Raw genomic sequence first — 22,462 nt, 5'->3', positions numbered from 1 at the left:
TTAGTATTATGTCCAGTTATCACTTCTTGGCTTCTCTTCCCGGGTCGTCTCCGTTGTCCAACAATGACCGCTGAGGGTCCCGCTGAGCTCTGCCCTTGTCTCCTCACGTCCCTTTTCCCTAGACCCACCATGTGGACGATGAAACTCTGGCATGAGCGACAATTTCTGTGCGGATCCCAAGTGCGTCCTGCTGCTCTGGCCCCAGCCCCACGGAACCGCCTCACGTACAGGCTTGTCAGCCACAAATATCACAAAAGGCCTCCCTTGCCCTTTCCTGGGCTTCCTGCTGAGTCATGGGACAAAAGCACCCAAGGCAAAAACGCTGAGAGTCATTTGACGCCTTCTTTCCCCTGAGCGTCCACATTCAATCAGTCCCATATCTCATGGGCTCTAGCACCTCGCGGTCATACACTCCCACTCCTCTGTCCCACAGGGTAGAGGACACTGGTGCCTGCACAGGTGGTTCCAGCAGTGGGTGGAGAACTTAGAGATGGGGAGTTTGTGCTCTCCCTACGGTACCTGGCGGCCTACTTCTGAAACCTTAGCCACTGAAGACTCTTTGGCACGCTACTCTGACACACATGCAGGAGCGCCATGAGGTGGCACGAATGCAAAGGTAGCTGGTTTGGTTTTTATTTTCAGACTTGGCTTAAAATTCCAACTCCACCATCTCCCATGTAAGTAAACCTAGGTTATGTAAGATCACTGATCCTCACACTTTCCTCCTCTGTGAAAAGAAACAGTAACTTACTCCAATTACATGACTAGTAAATATTGTTTGCTCCTGCTTAGTATTACAGGAGTAGCGATAAGCATAATTTCCTCTACCGTTTACTAGAGGTCAGGTGGGAGATAAACATACTGTATGCAGTATCTAGTGGCGTGCGGCTAACTTTTGATGTCAGTGCGTCCACGTGTATGCTTTCATGGGTCTCGTTGTATGGGCAAGCCATCACGCATTAATTGCATCTAATCTTTTAGATCAATTCTAATTGGGGCCTCTATAAACAAAATGGCTGTGAATTAAAGCATAAACATTTACAGCTTCCCTGTGAAGGAATTTCTGCAAGACTGATGGCGTCTGTTTTGTGGCAACTGCCCTCCAGAGGGGCAGCCCCAGTCCGTACTCCCATCAGGAAGGCGAGCAACTGGCGAAAGGCTCCACACCTCCCCTTCTGTGTCACCAACATCGCCCTCACAGCACCGTCACTGGGACTGCTGTAAAATGCACTTCTATTCGGATAACTCCAGGCCACAATCTTCCAGCAGACCCCTGCCATGCACAGCAGCGAAGGCTTCTGTCTTCCCTCGGGCCCGTTCCCCATACACACTGGGGCAAGTCCTTATGGACCGAGTTTTCCTTCCAAACACCCTCAGACAAGAGCAGACACCTCCCATTCAACAGCCCACAGTCCTGAACTGAAAGCGCGATCTTTGTCACAGCTTAGCGTCAATTGCGTGGTTCCAATTTCTTAAGCCTCAAACCTTGGAGTCACCCCTGTATCCTCTCTTTTACAACTCTCTTTTTCTTCCACAATCCATCAATCAATCACCAATAAGTCAAGTTTGAAATATGTCCAGAATTCAACCTATTTCACCCCCAAACTTTCTGGTCTAAGTCATCATCATCCTTGCCTGGACTACTACAAGAATAACAACAACAACAACAAATTTATACATTACATACAAGTACTGGGTCCCTAAACTGAAACAGTGGTGGTGCTCTGGGTTAGGCATTGGGCTGTTAGCCAGGAGGTCAGTGGTTCCAACCCCCCAGCTGCTGTGTGGAATAAAGATGCGCTGTCTGCTCTGGTAGCAGTTTACAGTCTCAGAAACTCAGTATGGGGTCACCGTGAGTCAGAATCCATTTATTGGTTGTGGGTTTTGTTTTTGTTAAACAAGCCAGAGCAAAAATTCCAAGAGAGCACTGCATTTCCACAGTTTGCCACTAGATGTCAGCACCTAACTGACCAACCTCAAAGGAAATGTCACCAGCAGTGGTTCAGGCGCCACAAAGGGAACAATGGATTCCACCATCTAAGTTCAAGCTTTCAGAAAAACTTCATGAATGTGCTTCCAGAACATTTCTCTTGTCTTACTATATTCTTAGAGCAGTTTTCAAACACTCGTATTAAGCTATTTCTTTAAGGAAACAATTTCCTTCTTTCCAAGAGAATTCTATCCAAATCCATTTCTGACAAAAGTACAGGTATTATCCTAAGAGAAACCAAAAAAATTAACCTATAAGTTTATGCAGGTTATTAAGCTATTGTTTCCCTATATTTTACAGGTGGGAAAATTGGACAAAAAGGAAGAGCGGAGTTGGACTGCCAGGCATTATTTCCACATTATACATTGCACAAGCAGTGGGCATCCAGGGTCTCCGTGGGAGGGTGTGTGTGTGTGTGTGTGTGTGTGTGTGTGTGTGTGTGTGTGTGTGTGTGTGTGTGTGTGTGTGTGTGTGTTCCGATCGTATCATCTCTCTTGGTTTCCCTTTAACGGATATCCTTAGTCACCAGCACCTCAACCACCGTCACCCTGCGCATCGGTAAGAGCAGAAGTCGTGTTCCAGGTCTGCACGGCTTTACCTCCTCACAAGGAGCAGCAGGGCCTGCTTAGGGTGCAGACAATCACACTTGGAACGTATAAAATTCTCCTTGGGGGGAAAGGGGGAATAAAAGCAGTACTGAAACAGATACAAAGGCACATTGTCATGTTCTCCTTACATCGTTTGGGTTCCTGTCTTGCTTTTCATGTTTTTCCCGGTCATAAGCCATTTTCTTCAGTAATTTCTTCATGGCATTTTTATCTTTTTTCTGACTTTCAATGTTTTGCTTCCTCACTTGGTTTACAATAAACTTAGGGATCTAAAGAGAAATGAAATTAAGTTTGGGAAAGAAAGCAGAAAAAAAACGGCACCATTTTAAATGGTAGAAACAATGATCTCTACATCTTAAATTTCAAAAGGCATTAAGGTTTTGTTCATTTGATCACACTACGTCATTTACCAGCCACCATTCACCAGATGTGTGAAGCGACCCCAGATGGGTACAGACCGTTCACGTGACACGGTGACCACCACTGAGCAAAGTTCTAAAGGAGGGTTCAGAAAAGCTTTCTGTGGCAGTTTAGGTGTCAGTTCATCGAGTGAATCTGTTTTCCCCTCAGCAAGTGATGCACAGTGTGCTTCCTGTCATGGCGGACACCCCTCAACAGGACAGCAAGCTGGACCCTCTTTTCAGACGCTCCATCCCATTCATTCCTTTGTCCTGCCAAGAGCTTTGTTTTAGGCAAATGCAACCCTTTTGATCTCTTATGGTGAGCCTGCTGAGAACCAAACCTCCCCTGCTGTTGTTATTTACTCTGCAGGTCTACACTACAGGTCTAGCTCTCTGTTGCTGGGCTGAAAGCTCATCCCAGAAGGTTATAGGCCTGGATGGTGAATAGGAGCTCTTACTGGTCAATCCCACCACTAAATCTGGCCTTTTTAATGAGTTTTTGTTTTGTCTGGGATCCTGCCTCTCCGTCCAGGAGCTTCTGTTGTGGACCAGCTCAGAGTGGTCTGCTTAGCTAGACAACATCTGAGTTCTTTGGTCTCAGGCTGTCGATCACGTGGTCCATTAGTCCTGCAGACTAAGTGTTTGCATCATTGATTTCCTTCATTTTTCTTTGCACCAGACTGAGGAAGACCAACAGTTACAGCTTAGATGGTCACTAGGAAGCTCCTAAGACCCCAGTCACTGCTCATCAAAGTAGGATGTGGAACCCTGTCTTTGTAGACTATGTTATGCCAATTGACCTAGATCACCCCTAAGGCTCTGATCTTACCACCAAGGGCACTGACTCACATCCTCAGGGGGGTTGATAATGGCTAAGAAGTTTTCAAAACTTTGCCTCCTGTATACTCCACCATATTTTAGCATGTACAGGGTGCTCAAATAAAAGACTGAGCTATTGAGTAGGATATTTTACTTGGAATTCCTTTAGCTCATTTTCCTAAATGCCCATAAGTCGCCCCTCTAAAAAAAATTAAAAATGACCCTGGGAACTTAACCAAGTACATTCTCATTCACCACCTTGTTTTCGGGCTGTCGAGAAGTAGATCCCTGACCATCGGTCAAAATTCAAGCTCAAAATAAAGCTAAAACTGGGCGGCCATTTTCAAGACCCTCTCAACAATCAGGAGTGTGCGTTAGCAAAATGTGCATACACGCTTTTAAAAATGCTCTATGAAAAATAACTGTGAATGAGCTGATGCCAAGCTAGCACGAGATTTTTAAAAGACTACAGGTGTAAATATTAGGGTAAAATAAAATGGGAGAGGTACATAAGCACTAAGTAACTTTTACAAGGCTTGTTTCCTGATGTTAAAGTAGCAATTCACAGAGCCTCCTTATGTATGTGAATAAAATGCCTTTAATATGTTCTGTGAGTTTAAAACAATTTTATCGAGCTGGGAACAAAAGCGCTGTGTGTTCACCAATAAAGAACAAGGCACGGGGCATTTTTATAGGAGCTTTATAAAATCAAGTTGAAACTTGCTATAAACCAGCATGCCAGGGACTCGTGTAGCCACGAGCACAACTTAAAATAGATACTTACTGTCCACAGGATTTCTTGGTACTTAATCAATAAGTGCATGATACTAGCTGTCCCAGCTGCCATTGCTAATTCTCTCTGTTCATTGAGCTTCACACCCAACGTGTGACACATGAAGAGATTGGGGGCCATGACCATGGCGATATTCATGACAGTCATCTTATTTTTCTCTCTATTGTCTATTACTCTTTGGAGAAATTCAAGGAGAGCCTGGAACAGAAATGATTTGTTGAGAGTTGTGTTGTACATGAAGAGGTTAACACACTGTCACATGAAGGATTAAAAAAATCATTTTAGTTAATTGATTTAATAATTAAATCAATTATGATAGCACAAGTAGGATTTTAATTTAACTTTTAAAAGATTTGCGCACATTATAGTCAGCGAGCTGTATAGAACAGGCCTTCCATCAAAGCTTGTCTGTTGGGCGGGCACATAGGGCAACTGAGATTTGCTGTTGTCTGTTAAGGGCTATAACACGGGGAATGAGGTAGAGAGGGTGCAGCTTTCTACTCCTAGTCAGAGGGCGAACTTGAAAAGTATCTCAGCCTTCTAGCCTACAGGAGCCATGGAGCCCAGAAAAACATTAGCATCATACAGATATTCATTTGTTTCAAGGAAGAGTTGTACTTTTATCCCCAGAGATTAAAAAAAGACAGAGATTAGCTTTAAAAGGTTCATCCCTTCTCCATTTGCTTTGGTTTGAAGCAATCAATAGTTGGTTGGCATAACACCTACAAAGAGTGTAGACTGACGGGGGAGGAAGTGGAACGAGGAGAGACGGAGGAAACAAGGGTTTCAAGATACAAGTGAACGAATGAGAAGGAACTTCTCAGCAGAAGAAGTTAGACCAGACAGAGCTGGAGGCCACCCTGGGACCACCTCCACTGTGAGACTGGGTGTCCCCTGAGCCTGCCCACCCCAATGTCACAGGTGACAGGGGTCCCTCTCCTTTGATGGCACAGTTCAGTCCATCCTTTGCTTTCTTCATTAATTTGGGTTTATCAATTATAACCACCACCACACAGGCACTCAGTGTTTTCCACGTAGGAGGCACTGAATCAAGCAAATGGCAGAGATCATTTTGCATAATCTTTACCCCAAGGAGATCTATGAGATGCCATGATTATCCCCAGTGTCCAGGTGAGAAAAGAGTAATGTCGAAACGTAAAGCAGTTTACCACGGGGCCCATGGCTAGAGAACGGTGGGAAAGAAATGTAGCTGTATGTCTGTCTGGCTGTTGTTTCTGGATGCTTCACTAATAAGAATCGTGTCAGATTTTGCCCTAAACTCGGCCCCTGAAAAAGCCAAATAAACTATAACAAATTGGACAGGAATCACAACAGGGGGAAGGAGGGAAGGTCTATCCATAACTCACAGAAGCATCCACAAAACCACTTTTCAAAGTGCTAGCAGGTTAAATTTCAACACAGTCAGCTGCTACACAGACCTCAGCATTTTGATGCAAACTCAAGACGCAGCCTTAATAGCAAACAAAGAGATGGACGTGCCTAATTTCTGGCACAGTGCTTAGAACGTTAAATTGTAATCCAAGCATAAGGTTATATGGAAATGACACATTCCCAACTGAGGACAAAGGATTATTTAGAGCGGTTTGGGAAGAAATATTTAACTTTGTTCCACAGAGACCAGAATAATTATTTGGGGACCAGTGTACCTCTTTCTCTGTGGGCATAAATTACAGAGATTAGTCAATACACCGTCTTAATTGTGTGCATATGTGATAAGGTTATTCAAATTATGACCTCCAGAATCCTAGAATGCACACGCATGTGTGTCTAGATATGAAACACAGAGTAAAAGCTAGCTTGGTCCTGGCTGGAAGGCCCACTGCGCTCTCCCTTCTTTCGAACTACCAGAAAGAATTGGCTTTATCATTAACCGAGTGGCGTCAAACATCACTGCACGTACACAATCTGAAACTTAGGTCTGTGGGGAGGAATTTTCTTAGGGAAATTTTCATCTCCCTGGTCTTCACATTTTTTTTCTCCTTTGTAAATGGGAACGTTCATTTCATGGCCTGTGAGAACTAAGTGAGACAAAGCCTACAAAGAACTTCCTGAAGTGACAAAATGGGACCGCAAAGGGCCAATGGTGATGTTGTCATGGGTGCTTGATTGGCATCTGAAAACCCCCCTGGCCAGAGGTAGGTGCAATCTTCAAGGCACAATAATCAAAGGTAAAAATGAAATCTTGATTAAGCAGCTGACCCAAAGACACCTGTCATTTTGTGCTCCTACCATGACACGGTGTTTAGCATGGTGCCTCATCATTTATAGGTGTCTAGTAGAAATATTTGATACAACTCATGACCCTTCCCCTACAGATGCCTTATCTAGTCTCACACACACACAATGAGTGTTCCTACTCCTTCTAAGTTGGAGAACTGTGTGTTGGGCTTCCTGAAATTACTTTGCCATGGAGCATCCTTTCTCTTTAACTGAATTAAATTTAGACGGTTTATTCTCTCTCACACAAGTCATTGTTGTTTCAATTATTACTCAAATTCATACTTAAACCCTTCACTAGGATTAGTTCAATTAAGCTTCTGATCATTAGTGAAAATATTTATTTTTTTGCACCTGCCAGTTTGGGACAAGTAATAACAGCCACAAGTTCATAGTTCAAAACCACCTGCCACTCCTCTGGAGAAAGACGAGGCTCTTCGTTCCCATAGACAGTTACTGTCTGAAGTCAAAGTGGAAGTTCTGTACTGGCCTCCAAGGTCACTACGAGTCAGAACTGACCCAATAGCAGTGAGTTGTTGTTGCTGTTTGGTTTACTATCACTTCGAAACTGCAAAACGTAGCACCGTAGCAGAGGGTTGCATGTGATGAGACTCAGCCACTTTGTAAGCATTTATTTTTAAATTTAAAGTACATGCTCAATTAAATTTAAAAATGCAGACAGGTAGAAAGGAAAAAAGCAAAACCCACTCATGTCCCATTCATAAATGAACCCCAGTGATCTGTTATGGTATAAGAAATGTTCAAGTGTAAAACTTAAAGGGGAAAGAAGTCATAATACCAATAACACAACCAGCCCAGTGTCCAAATTAATGAAGCGCTTAAAGGCTTTCTTTTTTTATATGCCCTTAAAGATACACTTTCTCTACATTGCCCAATGTGTTAGCATTCCCAAGACACATATCCTATTGTGCTGCCACGGAGAAAAATTATTCTGCTGCGTTCTAAAGGAGATTTCATGTAAATGAATCCAGCTGACCTTCAGCGTGTCCCTGTTGGCTTCAGGTAGGAGGATGACCAGGAGATTCAAAGCCTGTAGCTGCTCCCTCTTGGTTTGAAGCTCTGCAGACACATGAAAAATCAACCTGAACTCTTTACTGAACAGTTTTCTTAATTTTTTCTTTCTTAAGAAAAAAGTTCTCTGGCACACACGGGACTGTGAAATGTACGACATGAGGACAGGGCAGCAAGCCCCGCAGCATGTGTGTTTGTGGGAGATCAGGCAAAGTGGCTGCTGTAAAGCACTTCTGCTCTCTCAGAATGCTCACTGCCAAATGCCATCAGGTGACCCGCAGCCTAATGTTTGCAGACACCTGACAGCGCTCTGCAAATAATTTCTACCTTGGGTGTGATCGCTATTTCCCAGTGAAAAGACCAGAGTGTCGTCTGTCACCGTGATGTTTGTTTCTTTTCATGGTCAGGGCTCAGAGCCTGTTAATTCTAACAGGAATATGTAAGGCCTGCCCTAGAACACAACAGGTGCTCGATAATAGTTCACGGAGCGAACTACAAGTCTGAGTCACACTCACCTGGAAGACACCTAACCCGCCACAGCAGCGACAAAGGTGCATTTTGACATGTGCTGCTGCTCATCATTTGCAGGGTCTCTTACTCCACTTCCGTGAGACTTATGGATATTGGAAATCACTCTTGTAACTGTTTCCCCAGGGGCAAATGGAGCCTTGCCACTCAGATCCAGTAAGTGTATGTAAAATAGGACAACTTCACGGTGAAAAATATTTCAGATAGAAAATAAACTCAGCCATTTCTCGCTTAGAAATTTTGAGAGAAATGTTCTGGTGCCAGGTGAAGCCTCACGTGCTCTGTGAATGGTCTGGAACAGCTCTGGCTGACACGCTAACTCAGCGTGATCATTAACAGTGCCCTGTTTTAGTTTTCCTAGGGTCTCAGTTTGGAAGAATCATTAAATTCTCACTCAAGTGTACGATAGTAGTTTCATTGGATGGCCTCAAAGAGTAAAAGGGATAAGCAAGCCAATTCATACGCCTCATGTTATCTCTATGTTCCTGTGAAAAGAAGTCAAGAACTGTCAGAAGGATGAATCTGAAGCTTGTCCAATACCACACAATGGCAAGATATATGAAGTTTGGGTTGCCTGCTTTCTACCAACATGCATTGTTCCATGTTTCTGCATGACTATTTCAGAACTTAATTTCTCAGGAAATGCTGACAGACTGCCACATCTCTTTATGCTTTCATAATAGCTGTTAATCCACAGCTTCTCCAGTAAGTGTTGCTTTTCACACTTGGCAAGAAAAGTGTATCAGAGATCCTATGTGACTCATTCTATTACAAAAGGAATCAAAGATCCCAGATTCTAACACTGAAAAATATAGATAGATATACCGCTGAAATGCCACAGAACTGTGGTGTGTCAGGGAGCCTTCTCTTATCTACATAGTTGGAGAGGTATATTCATAAACAGAAAATAATGTATGGCATTTGAGCACCACCCGTTGACATCAGTGAGGCAGTATGTCTTTTCCAGCAGCTCTGGTTCCATTCCTTGCCATGGAAAACAACTAGCCTGCATGGCGAGGTAGCACAGCTGCTCCACGGGGGAGGCACTTACTTTGGACATCCTGAAAGGCTCGCAGGTGTTCCACGGTGAGCAACGGGTGGGGCAGCTCCCGAATAAAGAGCTTCAGAAGGCTGGCTGCATCGTGCTGCTTGACATTTTCCCAATTAAAAATCCCTTCATAAAACTTTGCTTCAAGTTCTTGGCAAAGATTCTGAAAGGCAGAAGGAAAGAGAACAACAAAACACTACCAGTAAACACATTATTATTATTTGGCTGAGAGTCTGACACATTTTTTAGACTCCAACAACCAAACTCATTGTCGTTGAGTCAATGGTGACTCATCGGCCGCTTTGGCTGAAGAAGTCTTTGTGGAGTAGACAGCCTCATGTTTCACCTGAGGAGTGGCTAGTGGCTTCTAACTGCTCCCTGTCGGGGTAGCGGCCCACTGAGCACTTCACTAAGTCACCAGGGCCCCTGACAGTGTAAAGATTCTGCTCTTGAAACAGACATCTGAAAGAACCAAACGCCAACACGTCTCTGTCCCCTTCCTTGGTCCATCCACATGCCTTAATAATTGAAAAAAGCAAAAAAGCAACAATGGCTAAAACATTTAAAGTTTTTCAACTGCTTGTACATTCAACACAAGTAAAGGCTTAATTGGAATACTAATAAAGACAGTCTTTCCTTTGGCTTGACCCAGATACTATTATTCTTAACCAAAATTTTAAAAAATCTTTGTCAAAAAACCTCTGTTTGCATTTACATTCAACTGTATTGCATAACTAAAAGGCATAATCAGGGGATGGGATGATTGAGGAGAGGGTTAAACTGCATAATGCAGAGTTCATGGTCTGGAATATAACCCCCTCCCCCTGCCCGACAACTAATTCACAATGAAAAAAAGAGTCTTTATAAAAGGCATAATCAGTCTTTGGGCATAAAACAAATGATTGTCTTGGATTAGTCACAGCTGGGATATGGAGAACCAAGCAAAAGAGGCATTAACATACATCAAGATCCACACACCTGTCTTAAATACAGAGGCCGCGACATAGCCCTCCTGAGCCAAATGCCGAAGGTGGTTGGAACCCACGTCGGATTAGAAATACCTGGCTTATTTACCACACTGGCTCTACAAAATTTTGCCAGGCATATTATGACTAGTTAATCAATTTAGTTTCAAAATTACTATTTTCTGTATGCTTTCAAAATGGCATAAATCTTACTGCTAGAAATCATTCCAAGTTTTTTTCAGTGTCTTCTGTTAGTTGAAACAGTTCTCTCAAAGAACACTGTCATTTTTTGAGAACTTTTACATTTTCTCTCCTCAGCATAACCATAGACCTCTAATCCAATTATTTTTATAATACATGGAATACATGAAGAAGGCCCCAAAGATAGGAGAGAAAGAGCGAGAAAGGCATACAAAGGGAGAGAGACAGAGAATGAAGCATACAAAGAAATTTGGAGCAATGGAGGGGAGAGAGAACCAAAAATTGTACATATTATTTTTAAATTATTCATAATGGACCAGCTGCTGCATAATTTGGTGTGCAACAACAGGCTGAGTGGAAGAGTTGAGGCAGCTGAAGCCACTTAATTGGGCTTTTTAGAAATTACAGTTAGTTGGCCTTGTCCTTGTGACAGCCTTCCTGTGAGCATGTAAAACGTGCGGGGTACTCACTATTCGGCGTGAACATAAGCACGCTGCTCACTTCTGTGACTTGGCTGCCACGCTCTGTGGGTGAGGGCCCAAGCGCTGTGGACAGAGAACTGGAAAACGGTGATCTTTCCGATATGGGTCACATGAAGTCAACGCCACCCCATCTCTGAGGGAGGACCAGATGTTTACCAGATGTTTTCTGCCAATGGCGCACTCCTCCTGGAGGTATTTTCACAAGTGTGGTAGGTCATTTTTCTATATTTGCTTTAAAAATTAGTAATAGACTTCTCATAGGGCAGGGTGTGGTTGGCAAGACTATGGAGTAAGAATGAAGAGGGAAAACCATGTCTTTCACTGCCGAAATGTATTCAACCTAGCAGGTGATGCAAAACCATGGAATGTATAAATAGTCATTCCAATCCTGGCAGCATCGGAGCACATTATCGACTGGTGAGGACAGTGACTAATAGCCAAGAGCCATTTCACCCTGGTCCAACACTAAATATTTCATACAGAACAAGCCTGACGTAAGTAAACAGAACATCTCTGTTTCTCATCCCATTTTCTCTTGGATATTCGGACTTAGGAATGTGACCATCTCAGTTACCTGGGCTATTCTCAGTGAAGAAATCAGGATGGGTTAGGAAGGCACCCAGGATAACAGAGAGAGTTAATACCCGCTAACCAATAGCATTGCTTACATACATTTTTCAGAGAAAGAGTTATAATTCTGAGTCTGAGGCAACTTTAAAACATAAAATACCTTGGGAAGCATATTACTCTATATTATGAGGGGGCTTCAATAATTTTCCAGAAGATATAATTAAAGAAAATAGAATTATTCCACAACCTTTTTGATTTTATGTATAATCATATGTATAACCTTGGGTAACTCCGTCTTTATCTTTCCAGAATCAAACCAAACTCGACTGCTTTCCAGTCCATGCCAAGTCATAGTGACTCCATAGGACGGTAGAACTGCCCCTGAGTTTCTGAAGCTGGGACGCTCTAGAGGAGGAGTCTGATATTTCTCCCAGGGAGTGTCTGGTGGTTTGGAACTACAGAACTTGCAGTTAGCAGCCCAATGAGTAACCACTATGCCACCAGACACACACCCACACCTGCCACCCCATCCCACAGTTATTGGAAACTTGATTTCCTACAATAGGAGTTGGGCAAAAGAGATGAAACCAGGAAGGCACACAGGATTGGAAGAAAATTAGGAAGCAAATATCTACAGAGAGCCGGAGGAGGAGGAGGAGGAGAGGAGGAGGAGGAGGAGGAGGAGGAGGAGGAGGAGGAGGAGGAGGAGGAGAAGAAGAAAAGAAAGAAAAGTAAACCAGGCACAGAGGGTGTAAAGCAGGTAATTCTGGAGATCAGCACGCCTGCTCCTCCAGTCAGTCTCATGACAGCAGACACAGACAGGGAAGCATGGCCAGGCAGGAGGAGGAGCTCCACGGAGGCGAGCCGTTGAGACAATCTCCTTCTGTCAGCTCAGAAGTCTTCTTTTCAGGACGACCATCAGGGATCCCACTCTACTCACTTAGGAGAGTCTGTGACCCTGTCTGTTTTTGCGTGTTTCCTTTTTCTGCTAACTCAAGTGATAAAACTCATCGTGACTAACTAAATCTTTCAACAAACAAACCCAGTAGCCATCCATTGCATTCTGACATGATAGCAAGACGTGCGCTCCATGGCGGTGATCTCCTCAAGTAGCTTTGGGTGGGTCCAAAGCTGTGTTCTTAACCATGGATACTCCCCAGGAGTTTCATCATCAGCAGTTAGAAATAATCTGATTTATTATGGTCTTTGTTCACCAGAAGGATGCGACTACTTTTGTTATTGGTGGTGTGGTTGTTATTGCCTTTTGTTCCGATTTTATTTTTTACAGAGTGTATTGATTAAAATCGTTTGCATGTTTACATATTATAGTAATAATAGAGGTAACATGGTGATTTTGAAAAATTAAGACATATCAGAAGGGAATGTAGAAGAACTCATTACAAACTTATTGTAAAAGGTTTTCGTACTTCCATTTTATCCTCTTTACTAGCAATATAATGTTAGAGGGCAAGTTAGCTTTTACAATAGGAAAGGAAAATTCAAACAGTCAAATGTTCCATTTGTAGGCACAAGAGATTACCTTGATTCTATTGGCAGCTCCAGGTATTCGTAAGAGGCCTTCAGTTTTCAAGCCTTCCTCTTCAATTCGAGATATCAACTGTGGATAAAGAGAGGAACAAGCTGGATTTGGTATTCATAACAGGTACAATTCCAAATTTAACATCTGCTTCACATATAAATAAATGAAAACTGATTGCAATGACATGCAAACCGGATTTTATGAGGTTCTGAATGCTATTACAATATCACCATCCTTTAAACCAACAAATCCCAAAACTTTAGTTATAATTTAGAAAAAAGTTGGGTCTTATGCTGCTTTGTGACACAAATATGTGATTTCACACACAGCTGTGGCACTCCAAACAAAGGGAGCTAGGGGCTCATTTTTAAATGCAACCAAAAACAGCCATTTAGTCTGCTTTTCCAGAAACATGCATTTTGCAATCAAACTGATCTTATGAAATTCTAATATTTGTACATTTATATCTCATTTTTACTTTGCTCCAAAAGAGAATTATTTATAGATATAAAGTCAAACATTGATCCCAAATATTCACGTCTAAGTGTTGCACTGAAGTGAAATTGCTTGAAATAGTTCTAGATCAGGGGTCCTCACACTTTTTAAACAGGGGCCAGTTCACTGTCTCTCAGACACATTGGACAGCCGGACTACAGTTTAAAAAAAACTATGAACAAATCCCTATGCACACTGCACATACCTTATTTTGAAGTAAAAAAGCAAATGGGCAAAAACACCCGGCAGGCTGGATAAATGTCCTCAGCGGGCCGCATGTGGCCCGCCGGCTGTAGTAGTTTGAGGAAGCCTGTTTCTAAACCACAGATTTGTAATTGTACTGAAATGATTGGGTGGACGCACACAAATAAGGTGTAAAGGACTCCAATGAGGGGACAGGTCAGTTTTGCTGTTCGACTGGGTACAGAGTGAGACAGCTCAGAAGCAGGAACAGAGAACTCCACAGCTACCGGAAGAAGAACCACAGAGCTGAGCCTGTCTGTGATGCGTGTGCAGAGCAGCGGTGCTGGAAGCATGAGACAGAGGGGTGGGCTCGCCAACCAGGAAAAACTAAGTGCCTCTGGATAGGAAGCTGGCCAGCAGAGTGGGGTGCCCAGTGGGCTTCAATCCGTACTTTCTAACACTTGCCCAATTTATTTTCTTTTTGTCACTGATCAAAGGCAGGCCTACCCGTCGCTCAGCCCGAATCTTACTAAAATATTCTCTTCTACATGCCCTAAAGCATAAAACCTTCTAGAACACCTAGGGTATTTAAATTTTTAGCTTTCTTTACTCAGGGAAGTCCTCTTTAATGATTAATCTTAGCTTTATAAACTACATAAAGCTTAGTCTTTTTACCTTGCTTATCTGTTAGGAGCAAAGTGTGATATTATAAAAGAGGCCTTTTGACCTTTGTCTACCTGTCCTGACATCACATCTATTGCACCCTGTAGACACTAGAAAGGGTAGTAATTCTTCTTTAATGACCTTACTTCTATCTAGATCAGGGGTCCTCAAACTTTTAAACAGGGGGCCAGTTCACTGTCCCTCAGACCCATTGGAGGGGCGGACCATAGTTTTAAAAAAACAAAAACAACTATGAACAAATTCCTATGCACACTTCACTTTTTTTTTTTGGTGTGGGAAAAAATCCACTTATTCCAGATTTAGAAAATGTGTGTTGGGGGGGGGCTCATGGGAGGGGTAAGTATCCTGGGTATCAAATCTAAGAGTCGGAGGTGTGGGCAGTCAGGCGCCGAGCAGCCTCCCTCTGGGCTCATTCAGCCCTGAGCACGTGGTGCATGGGAAGCAGGCCCGGAGGTTCTCTTGTGCCACACACACTAAACGACAGCCGCAGAGCTCCCAGCAATCAGAGGTTCTGAGAAGAGGGTGAAGGGGTGGAACACGGAGGGTGGGGCACGCGGCTGAGGTAGGCAGGAGGGACTGGAACACTTGAATGTCCCAGAGGGGAGGCCCTTCCTTCGGGAATGCCGACCACATGGTCTGCCCGTGTCCGAGGAGGCCACCCTCTGATTGGGAGCAGCGCATGGAAGGAAGAGCGCCTCCCAGGGATCTGAGGAGGTCAACGTCGGCCTTGCAGGAACTCCTGGTGCAGCAGAGCGAGTCCTGGTAGAAGCGCGGCTCCCCCAGGCGCACAGCCGTCCGCTTGTAGAAGTAACAGTACAGGCCGGCCGCTAGTCTCTGCAACACAACAGTGTTTGCAGTCCATCGGTCCAGACGAAGCGGTTGGAGTTTTTCCCGCGTAAATTCATCACCCAGATGTGAAGGGAGATGCTGAGGGCGAAGTGTACCACTGTCAGGAGGATGGTGTCTTTGAACTTGCGGAACAGGAGGTTGGCCAGCCCCGCCTGGAAGAGACGGTGTTGAAGAACATGAGGCAGGCGATGATGATGTTGGAGAGAATTGCAGCGTCCTGGAGGATGGAGAGGGCGAGCTGGATGCCGGGAGCTATTGGGAGGAGCTCCATGAAGGAACTGACAAGAGGTCACAGGAAAGGCGGCGAGCACCAGGCTGCAGATACTGGTCTGGAGCGTCTTCCTTCTGCTCTCTTGGGCTCCAGGGGCACATTCCAGAGTTTTCCAGAAAACAGCTCCTGGCTAGAGCACCCACAGAGGAGACCTGCAGTCTGAATCGGGCTGTTTCCCTTGCTCTAAGGCAAGGATCTCAAAGAGCCATCCTCCGTTGTCATGGGGACGCCTTCCTGGACTCCGGAAACCAGATTTCAATGCCGGGAGTGCCTGGAGGACGGCCATTCTACCTACAGTCGTCTGCTTTAGCTCCCAGCTTACGCTTGGGAAGTCGCTGTCCTGGGCCACTCTGCCCCAGGACTCCAGATCGCTGTCCCCTGCTGATCAGCGCCTCCTGTCCTGCTGTCGGGCAGCAGCAGCCCGAAGCTTCCCGCCAGCCAGAACCTTTCCTTTCACAGGGGCTGGGAGCTGCAGGATCAGACAGGCCCCTCTCTCAGCCTCTGGATCCTGCAACCTGGGCTAAGGAGGAAAAGGAACAGGGGCCAGGGAAAGGCGAGGGCACCTTGGAGCGCTGGCCTGAGGCGACATGGTGCTTGGACTTCATTTCCCAGCGGCCTTGCACATATCTTATTTGAAGTTAAAAAAAAAACAAAAACAGCAAAAACACCCGGCGGGCCGCATAAATGTCCTCTGCGGGCCACATGTGGCCCGCGGGCTGTAGTTTGAGGACCCCTGATCTAGATTATAACCAAAGAATGCACAGATCTTGAGTAGCTCTGGAACAACACAAGCAAAGAGTATTCTCAAAAGGACATAAGGATTTATTATTTTGACTAGTCAAGGTAGTACATGACTTTTCTAAAATTCAACTGGAATGATTTGGGGAACCACATTTTTCAAGTTACGTTGGATAAAACACCTCCCAAAAGGAATACAATAATTATTTTAGGTACACATTATTCAATAGGGAATTTAAAAATCAAATTTATGAAGTCATACCCTGAAAAATGTATTTAATTCATAGGCATTTTATGTTATAAAATATTTAAAATGTTTCTATCACACATTAACAAAAAACACAATAAAATTATGTGCTTGCTTCTAGAACAAATTCATCTTCAGCAGCATGCTCCTTTCAATTTCATTAAACACACACAAAAATTTATGGTGATTTCTGAATAACTAGATGGGAATAATTTGGGGATTTTATATTTAAGTCTTTTTTATTCTTCGCTAAAGCTGAAGACTAGCAATCAATGAGCTATGCATATATAGACTGAGGGATTGCCCTATTTTGTCATGTTTTTCACTTAGAAAATATCATTTTCAGATACCACATTATATTCTATAGTTAATGTACAAATAATGTAATATAGTAAGAATAAATAGTATATAGTTTTTCTTATTGTTAAGACATAAATGAAAAATAGACACCCCAATCTATTTTAATCAGGCCATTTTTAGCTAATTTACCCTACAAGACATAGTCTGTAATTCATCAGTAATCTTCATAGAACTTCTCAAAATACATCATGTTCTATGACTTGAAAAATTAAGTCAGAATTTTTGGATGCAAAATATGACTGATTTGGCTAATTTGCTTGATAGTGAGATTTGGTCATTAGGTTATAAGGCAAGATTTCTTCCATCAACTCACTAGTACTAATTCTGTTTCTCCAAATCTTTTTGATTTTTTATAATAGTTCAAACAGTGCTCCTCGGGTGCACATAATAATAACAGATACAATTAGTAAATAGTGATTAAGTTTCAAGGAAGGGGAAAAAATGATGTAAAGTTTCCATCTGATAATCCGCTCCTTTGTCTCTAGGAGTCCTGGTGACTGATGGCCAGAGCACGTAACAGGCATTTGGAAGGTTGGTGGTTTGGGCCTGCAGCTGTCCTGAGAGAAGCAGCCTGCCGTCTGCTTCCACAAAGATCATAGCCTTGGGAACTCCATGAGGCAAACCTACTCTCTCCTACAGTGTCACCAGGCATGGGTGTAGTTTTGTTTGTACACGTGACTGATGATGAACATTAAATTGCTCTGGTATTGAGTATTGGAAACATTTAAAAGACCAACAAAGAAGTTTCATTCTAAAATGTCCATATTTTACACTATACCAGAAGTTAGACATTTTGCATCTATTTAAACTTACTATAATTTTGAATGTCAAATTAAAAATATGCAAAGACTTGAAAACATTTGTAGGAAACAGAATTTCTCACAATTTCGAAGCCCCTCGGTAACACTGAGCAAGGTCATGGACTCGGCAGATACAAGAAAACTGCAGCTAAAGCCAACAGAAGGTCGTTAGAAGCAGCTGTTTTCGCGCCAAAGGTAAGAACTGTCTTTTATTTTACAGGCAAGGAAGTTGCAAATCGCAAGCATTAAAAAATAAATTATACAATATTCAGAGTTAATAACCCTGGACAAGAGGTATTCAGGGCTTTTCAAGAAGGCCCTAAGGAGTAATTAAAGATAACTTCAAAGGTAGAAATTGAGGAGCTGACAGGATATGCTAGGCAGAAGTGAGAGGCAGTCAAAGATAACTCCGAGATGCTTGACTTAAACGGTAAGAATGTCATTCACAGGAAAGCATCAAGTGGGGAAGATCTTCCATTGGTTAAATAAACCTGACTTTTTATGATGACCTGTGAAGGCGATAACAGTTGGTTGTATATCTATGATTTTTTTTTTACAAAAAATGCAACAAACTTTAGGCAAACATAAAGCCAACGCCAATGAATATAGCCCAGGACCAGGCAATGTTTGTTGTCTTATACATAAGGTCTCCTTGAGGCCAGAGCCAATTAGTTACCCGAACAACAACAACAGCAAAGTCAGGGCCTATTGGGAATTGAAGAGCTAGTTCCTCTGGCAAATTAACCCTGGAACCAATGGGGCAGGGAAGAAAAAGGGGCCCATTACTCAGTACTTCAATCTACTGAGTAGACAGAGAATTGGAAATCAAACTAACCAAATAAATAACTAGCCGATAAGACGAATGACCGAGTGGTTTTTCAGGACTGAAATGCTCAGCCTGGTCAGAAAGATTCACTGACATCAGTGGAGACCAAACCTTCGCGTTTACTGGGGAGGTAGCGGCAGCTACCTGTACTCAAAGAATGTGATGATGTTGTCCATATTTGTCAGCATCTCTCAGCTATAGCTACAACTGAGACGCTATCCAATTGTGAAGGCTGGCAGGTGATTAGCAAAGATGTGAAGAACAAAGCCCATCAGGAGAAACAGTGAGACACAGGATTGTGTGTATAAGAGTAGCCACAAGGGCTAAAAGAGCCAGAGGTTAGCAGCATGCCAGGTAATATTTCCCAAGAGCTTTAGTATTGAATGAGTTCGCTAAACCAACCAAACCCCAAAGTTCCCATCTTCACTCTAGCTGTCCCTGGACATTTCAGAAGCTGTCTGGGTTAGTGACAAGGATCTATACTTGGGTTGTCCATGAATCATTTGATTCTAGAAACCATCAAGAGAAGGAAGCCGACCTACCTTCCTAGCTATGTTGTTATTAAAAATAATCTGTGTCTCCAATAATTATGGCTTAGAGACTGGACTGAAATGTCTCTGTTGCCATGGATAATTCCCTTATGAATAACTGAGTGTTGACTACACAAGTAACTCAATAGTTTAGCGATCATTTTCAAATTCCACTTTATGGTTTCTTTACCTACTTTGGAAATAGGCACTGGTAAATTAAATTGGACATCCTCATTGTAAATAGGAAAGCTTGGGAAATACGTGTGCCCGCAAAACATTCATGAAGATTCCATTCTCAGGAAATGTTAAGCAGGCCCCTCTACTATTTATTATAGCATTGAAATCTCAATTATATAAAGTCAGCTAATAAAAGACAGGAAAATGACGCCAGGTAATCACAGCTACAGTAATAACACTGAAAGCATCCCCATGAAATAAACTTATGAGCCCTTGAAGCAAATTTGATTCTTGAATAGAAAATCGAACTACAAAATAAAAAGGCACATCAACAGGAAAACGGTCATAACTTGGACGCATAAATAAATAAATAGATAGATAAATAGCTCGAGTATGTGCTTTTGAAGCTGGCCCACTCAGATCCACTTACTTTTTGAAAGATCAAGGGCACTCGTGTACCTGGTACTTTCTTCTGATCTTGTTCGAGCAATACGGTCAATGGAACACCAAAAACGCCAGAATCTGCAGAAAGAACATACGATTTCTTCACGTCACTCAATCTATAAAATACGAATAAAAAATGGTAAGGCCCAAGATTTCTTTCATTGTCCTTCAACAGACATCTCCTTGTGGAGCATCTACTCACTGGGTGCCACTGTCTTCTGCAGCAGCCTCCACAGCCCCACAGGGTCACGGGCCTGGCTTTCAGAGCAGTGTAGCTAGCTAAGACAAGCGGACAGCTAACAGTAACTAATCACGGAAACCACTGGATAAGTCCAAACTACTCCTCCACCACAGAAATGAAAGGCTACAGGCTTACACAAAGTATATAAATAATTGACTATGTGTAATCAAAGTGAAAGGCTGGCTTAAAGCAAACATCACTCATCTCTCCCACACTGAATGAACATTTAAAATTCTACAATACAGCAATGTATATAAATAAAAGATTTGCTTTTGGGGACACCAACCAGTATTATGATCTTGTTTTACAATATTTTTATAGGAAATTGTTGGACATTTGGCATTCTTAAATTTAAATTTGTAGTTTTACACATATGTATTAACTCCAGAGCAATAAAAGGTGATCATTTGATATTTTAAAATTAAATGGACAACCTTGAGTCTACCATAAGCACAATTTTTTACCCAGCACCTCGACTCCTTCCCCAGTAACGGGCAGAGAGTGAACACAGAGGTAGTAATGATTGCTTGCTTTATGGCAGACATTGTGCAGTTACACATAAATCATCTGTGATCCTGGAAATTTAAAATTACTTCGTGATATGAGGGCAGATCATATCAGACATCATGACAACTGAGATGTCATTCAATGGAATGCCAGAGACCCAGTAAGAAAACAAACAAACCACAATCCAATAAGCTTTAAGAATACCAAGGGTCTAGTTTATAAAATAAATAAATTTGATATGACATACAGATATATAAAAGATAGGAGAAATCTATTCTATTAATAGTAATATGGTTAATAAGAATTGCTTAATGTTTTTCTGTCTGCTAAGAAGTAAAAAATATTTAAAAACCTCTATAGGCCACTTTCTAAATCTCCAGCAATATTTAAATTATATTTCTATTTTATATCTGCAGAATGCCTTCTTAAGAGCTTCTAAAAAAGGCACTCGAAGACTTCATATTAGGCATAATGGATTGTGGGAAACCAAAAGCACCGATGAACTTGTAAATTCACCGTCCCAAGTCGCAACTTAAAATGCTCAGAGGAAGTGGGCCGAGAAAGAGACCCTTTGGGACCCAGCATGGAACAGACAACCTGAGGGGATAGTAGCCCTCAGACCCACAGAGAAATTACCTCTAAAACACAAATCAGGTGAGCACTTAGCTCTGCTAAGGTTACCATAGCAACTCAGTAATCCTCCTTCTTGGTTTCTCTTTAAGGAGATACCTTTAAGGTTAAACAAGAGGACGGAGATTCCTAAACACGAACGCTTTGTTAATAGAACACTATCAAGTTCCAGGGGCAGTAAAGTCCAAGGGAAAAAGAAAACAAACAAGCCTCAGATGGTGGTTGTCTTCTTTATCATATTATTATACGAGATGGATTCTGTGTAAATACTAGGAGCTGCTTCTGAAAAACTATAGGAATGCATGAGTACCAGCCAGTGGTACCATGCACCACAATAGCTGATTTAATAGAGTGAAGAATGTCGTTAAGAGTTCACAGTTGAATGTAAATGAACAAAGGGAAGTTACTAACTACCCATTAGATGAACTTTCCTTCAGAAGAATAAGAGCAAGTAATCATTCAGGATCAACACGGGGAAACTCATTTTTCAAGAAGTCAAAAAAAAATAGAATCTTACTTACCGTATATACTCCTGTAAATGCCGAGTTTTCAGCACATTTTTTAATGCGGTTTTTGTGGTAAAATTAGGTGCCTCGGCTGATATTTGGGCCGGCTTATATGCGAGTCTCTATGGTGTTTTGGAAATGAGTGGTGCATTAGTCATATCTTTTTAACTAGCTGCCTTTCACATGAGAATGCATGCGAGCGGAGATTCCTGGACTCCGAATGTGCTTCCACCGGAGTCCCATTATTTGACCAGCCTTTTCTTTTCTACAGTCTGTGGGGCTGTGACAAAATTCTAAAAACCAATGTTTTAAGCCAGAGATATAGCTGTTCCAAAGGCTGGTTTATTCTGTAGATGTTTTTCTCTTCCAAGAATATTAACAAAAGCCAAATACAACCTTTCTCCATTAGAAATGAGTCTAGTTTTCATGTCGAGATTACCTTTTGTTTTGATTTTCACAGCTTTTTCTTGTTTCATTTCAATACCCAGCACATCAGAGAAGGCAGTGAGCTCCACCAGCGCGAAGCAGCAAACTTTCTTCATGTCCTGGGGTGCCAGGTCACCAATCTTTGTGGTGCCCGTTTTGTCCTTTGGCAATCTGAAACTCTAAAACAAACATCACTCAGACAATAAAGGTTGATGGTGCCTGATCCTCATGCATTTTATCATGAAATAAAACGGAAGAAAAAGAAACAACAACAGCATATAACGATAGAAAAAAGTGTCAGGATTCATGGCCAAGAATTCCACAACAGAATTC

The 22,462-nt window shown here is 42.5% G+C and overlaps 1 protein-coding gene and 1 pseudogene across 2 annotated transcripts in view; both read right to left on the bottom strand.

The window, feature by feature from the left end:
- ARHGAP18 (Rho GTPase activating protein 18) overlaps window positions 1-22,462 on the bottom strand; it is a 228,662-nt gene that overhangs the window by 13,393 nt on the left and 192,807 nt on the right. For both annotated transcript variants that reach the window (XM_075554569.1, XM_075554568.1), the window contains exons 6-12: window positions 22,143-22,308; window positions 19,806-19,897; window positions 13,216-13,293; window positions 9,461-9,620; window positions 7,847-7,929; window positions 4,603-4,809; window positions 2,727-2,867 (exon numbers count right to left, since the gene is read on the bottom strand). In XM_075554569.1, the coding sequence (XP_075410684.1) occupies window positions 2,727-2,867; window positions 4,603-4,809; window positions 7,847-7,929; window positions 9,461-9,620; window positions 13,216-13,293; window positions 19,806-19,897; window positions 22,143-22,308 (927 nt within the window). The remainder of the gene's footprint in view (window positions 1-2,726; window positions 2,868-4,602; window positions 4,810-7,846; window positions 7,930-9,460; window positions 9,621-13,215; window positions 13,294-19,805; window positions 19,898-22,142; window positions 22,309-22,462) is intronic.
- On the bottom strand, window positions 15,293-15,604 carry LOC142452718 (transmembrane protein 138-like; annotated as a pseudogene).

This window comes from Tenrec ecaudatus, chromosome 7 (assembly GCF_050624435.1).
Source record: "Tenrec ecaudatus isolate mTenEca1 chromosome 7, mTenEca1.hap1, whole genome shotgun sequence".
Classification (NCBI taxonomy): Eukaryota; Metazoa; Chordata; class Mammalia; order Afrosoricida; family Tenrecidae; genus Tenrec; species Tenrec ecaudatus.
Note: the sequence above shows the minus strand (reverse complement) of the source record. Positions and strands in the feature narration are given on the sequence as shown.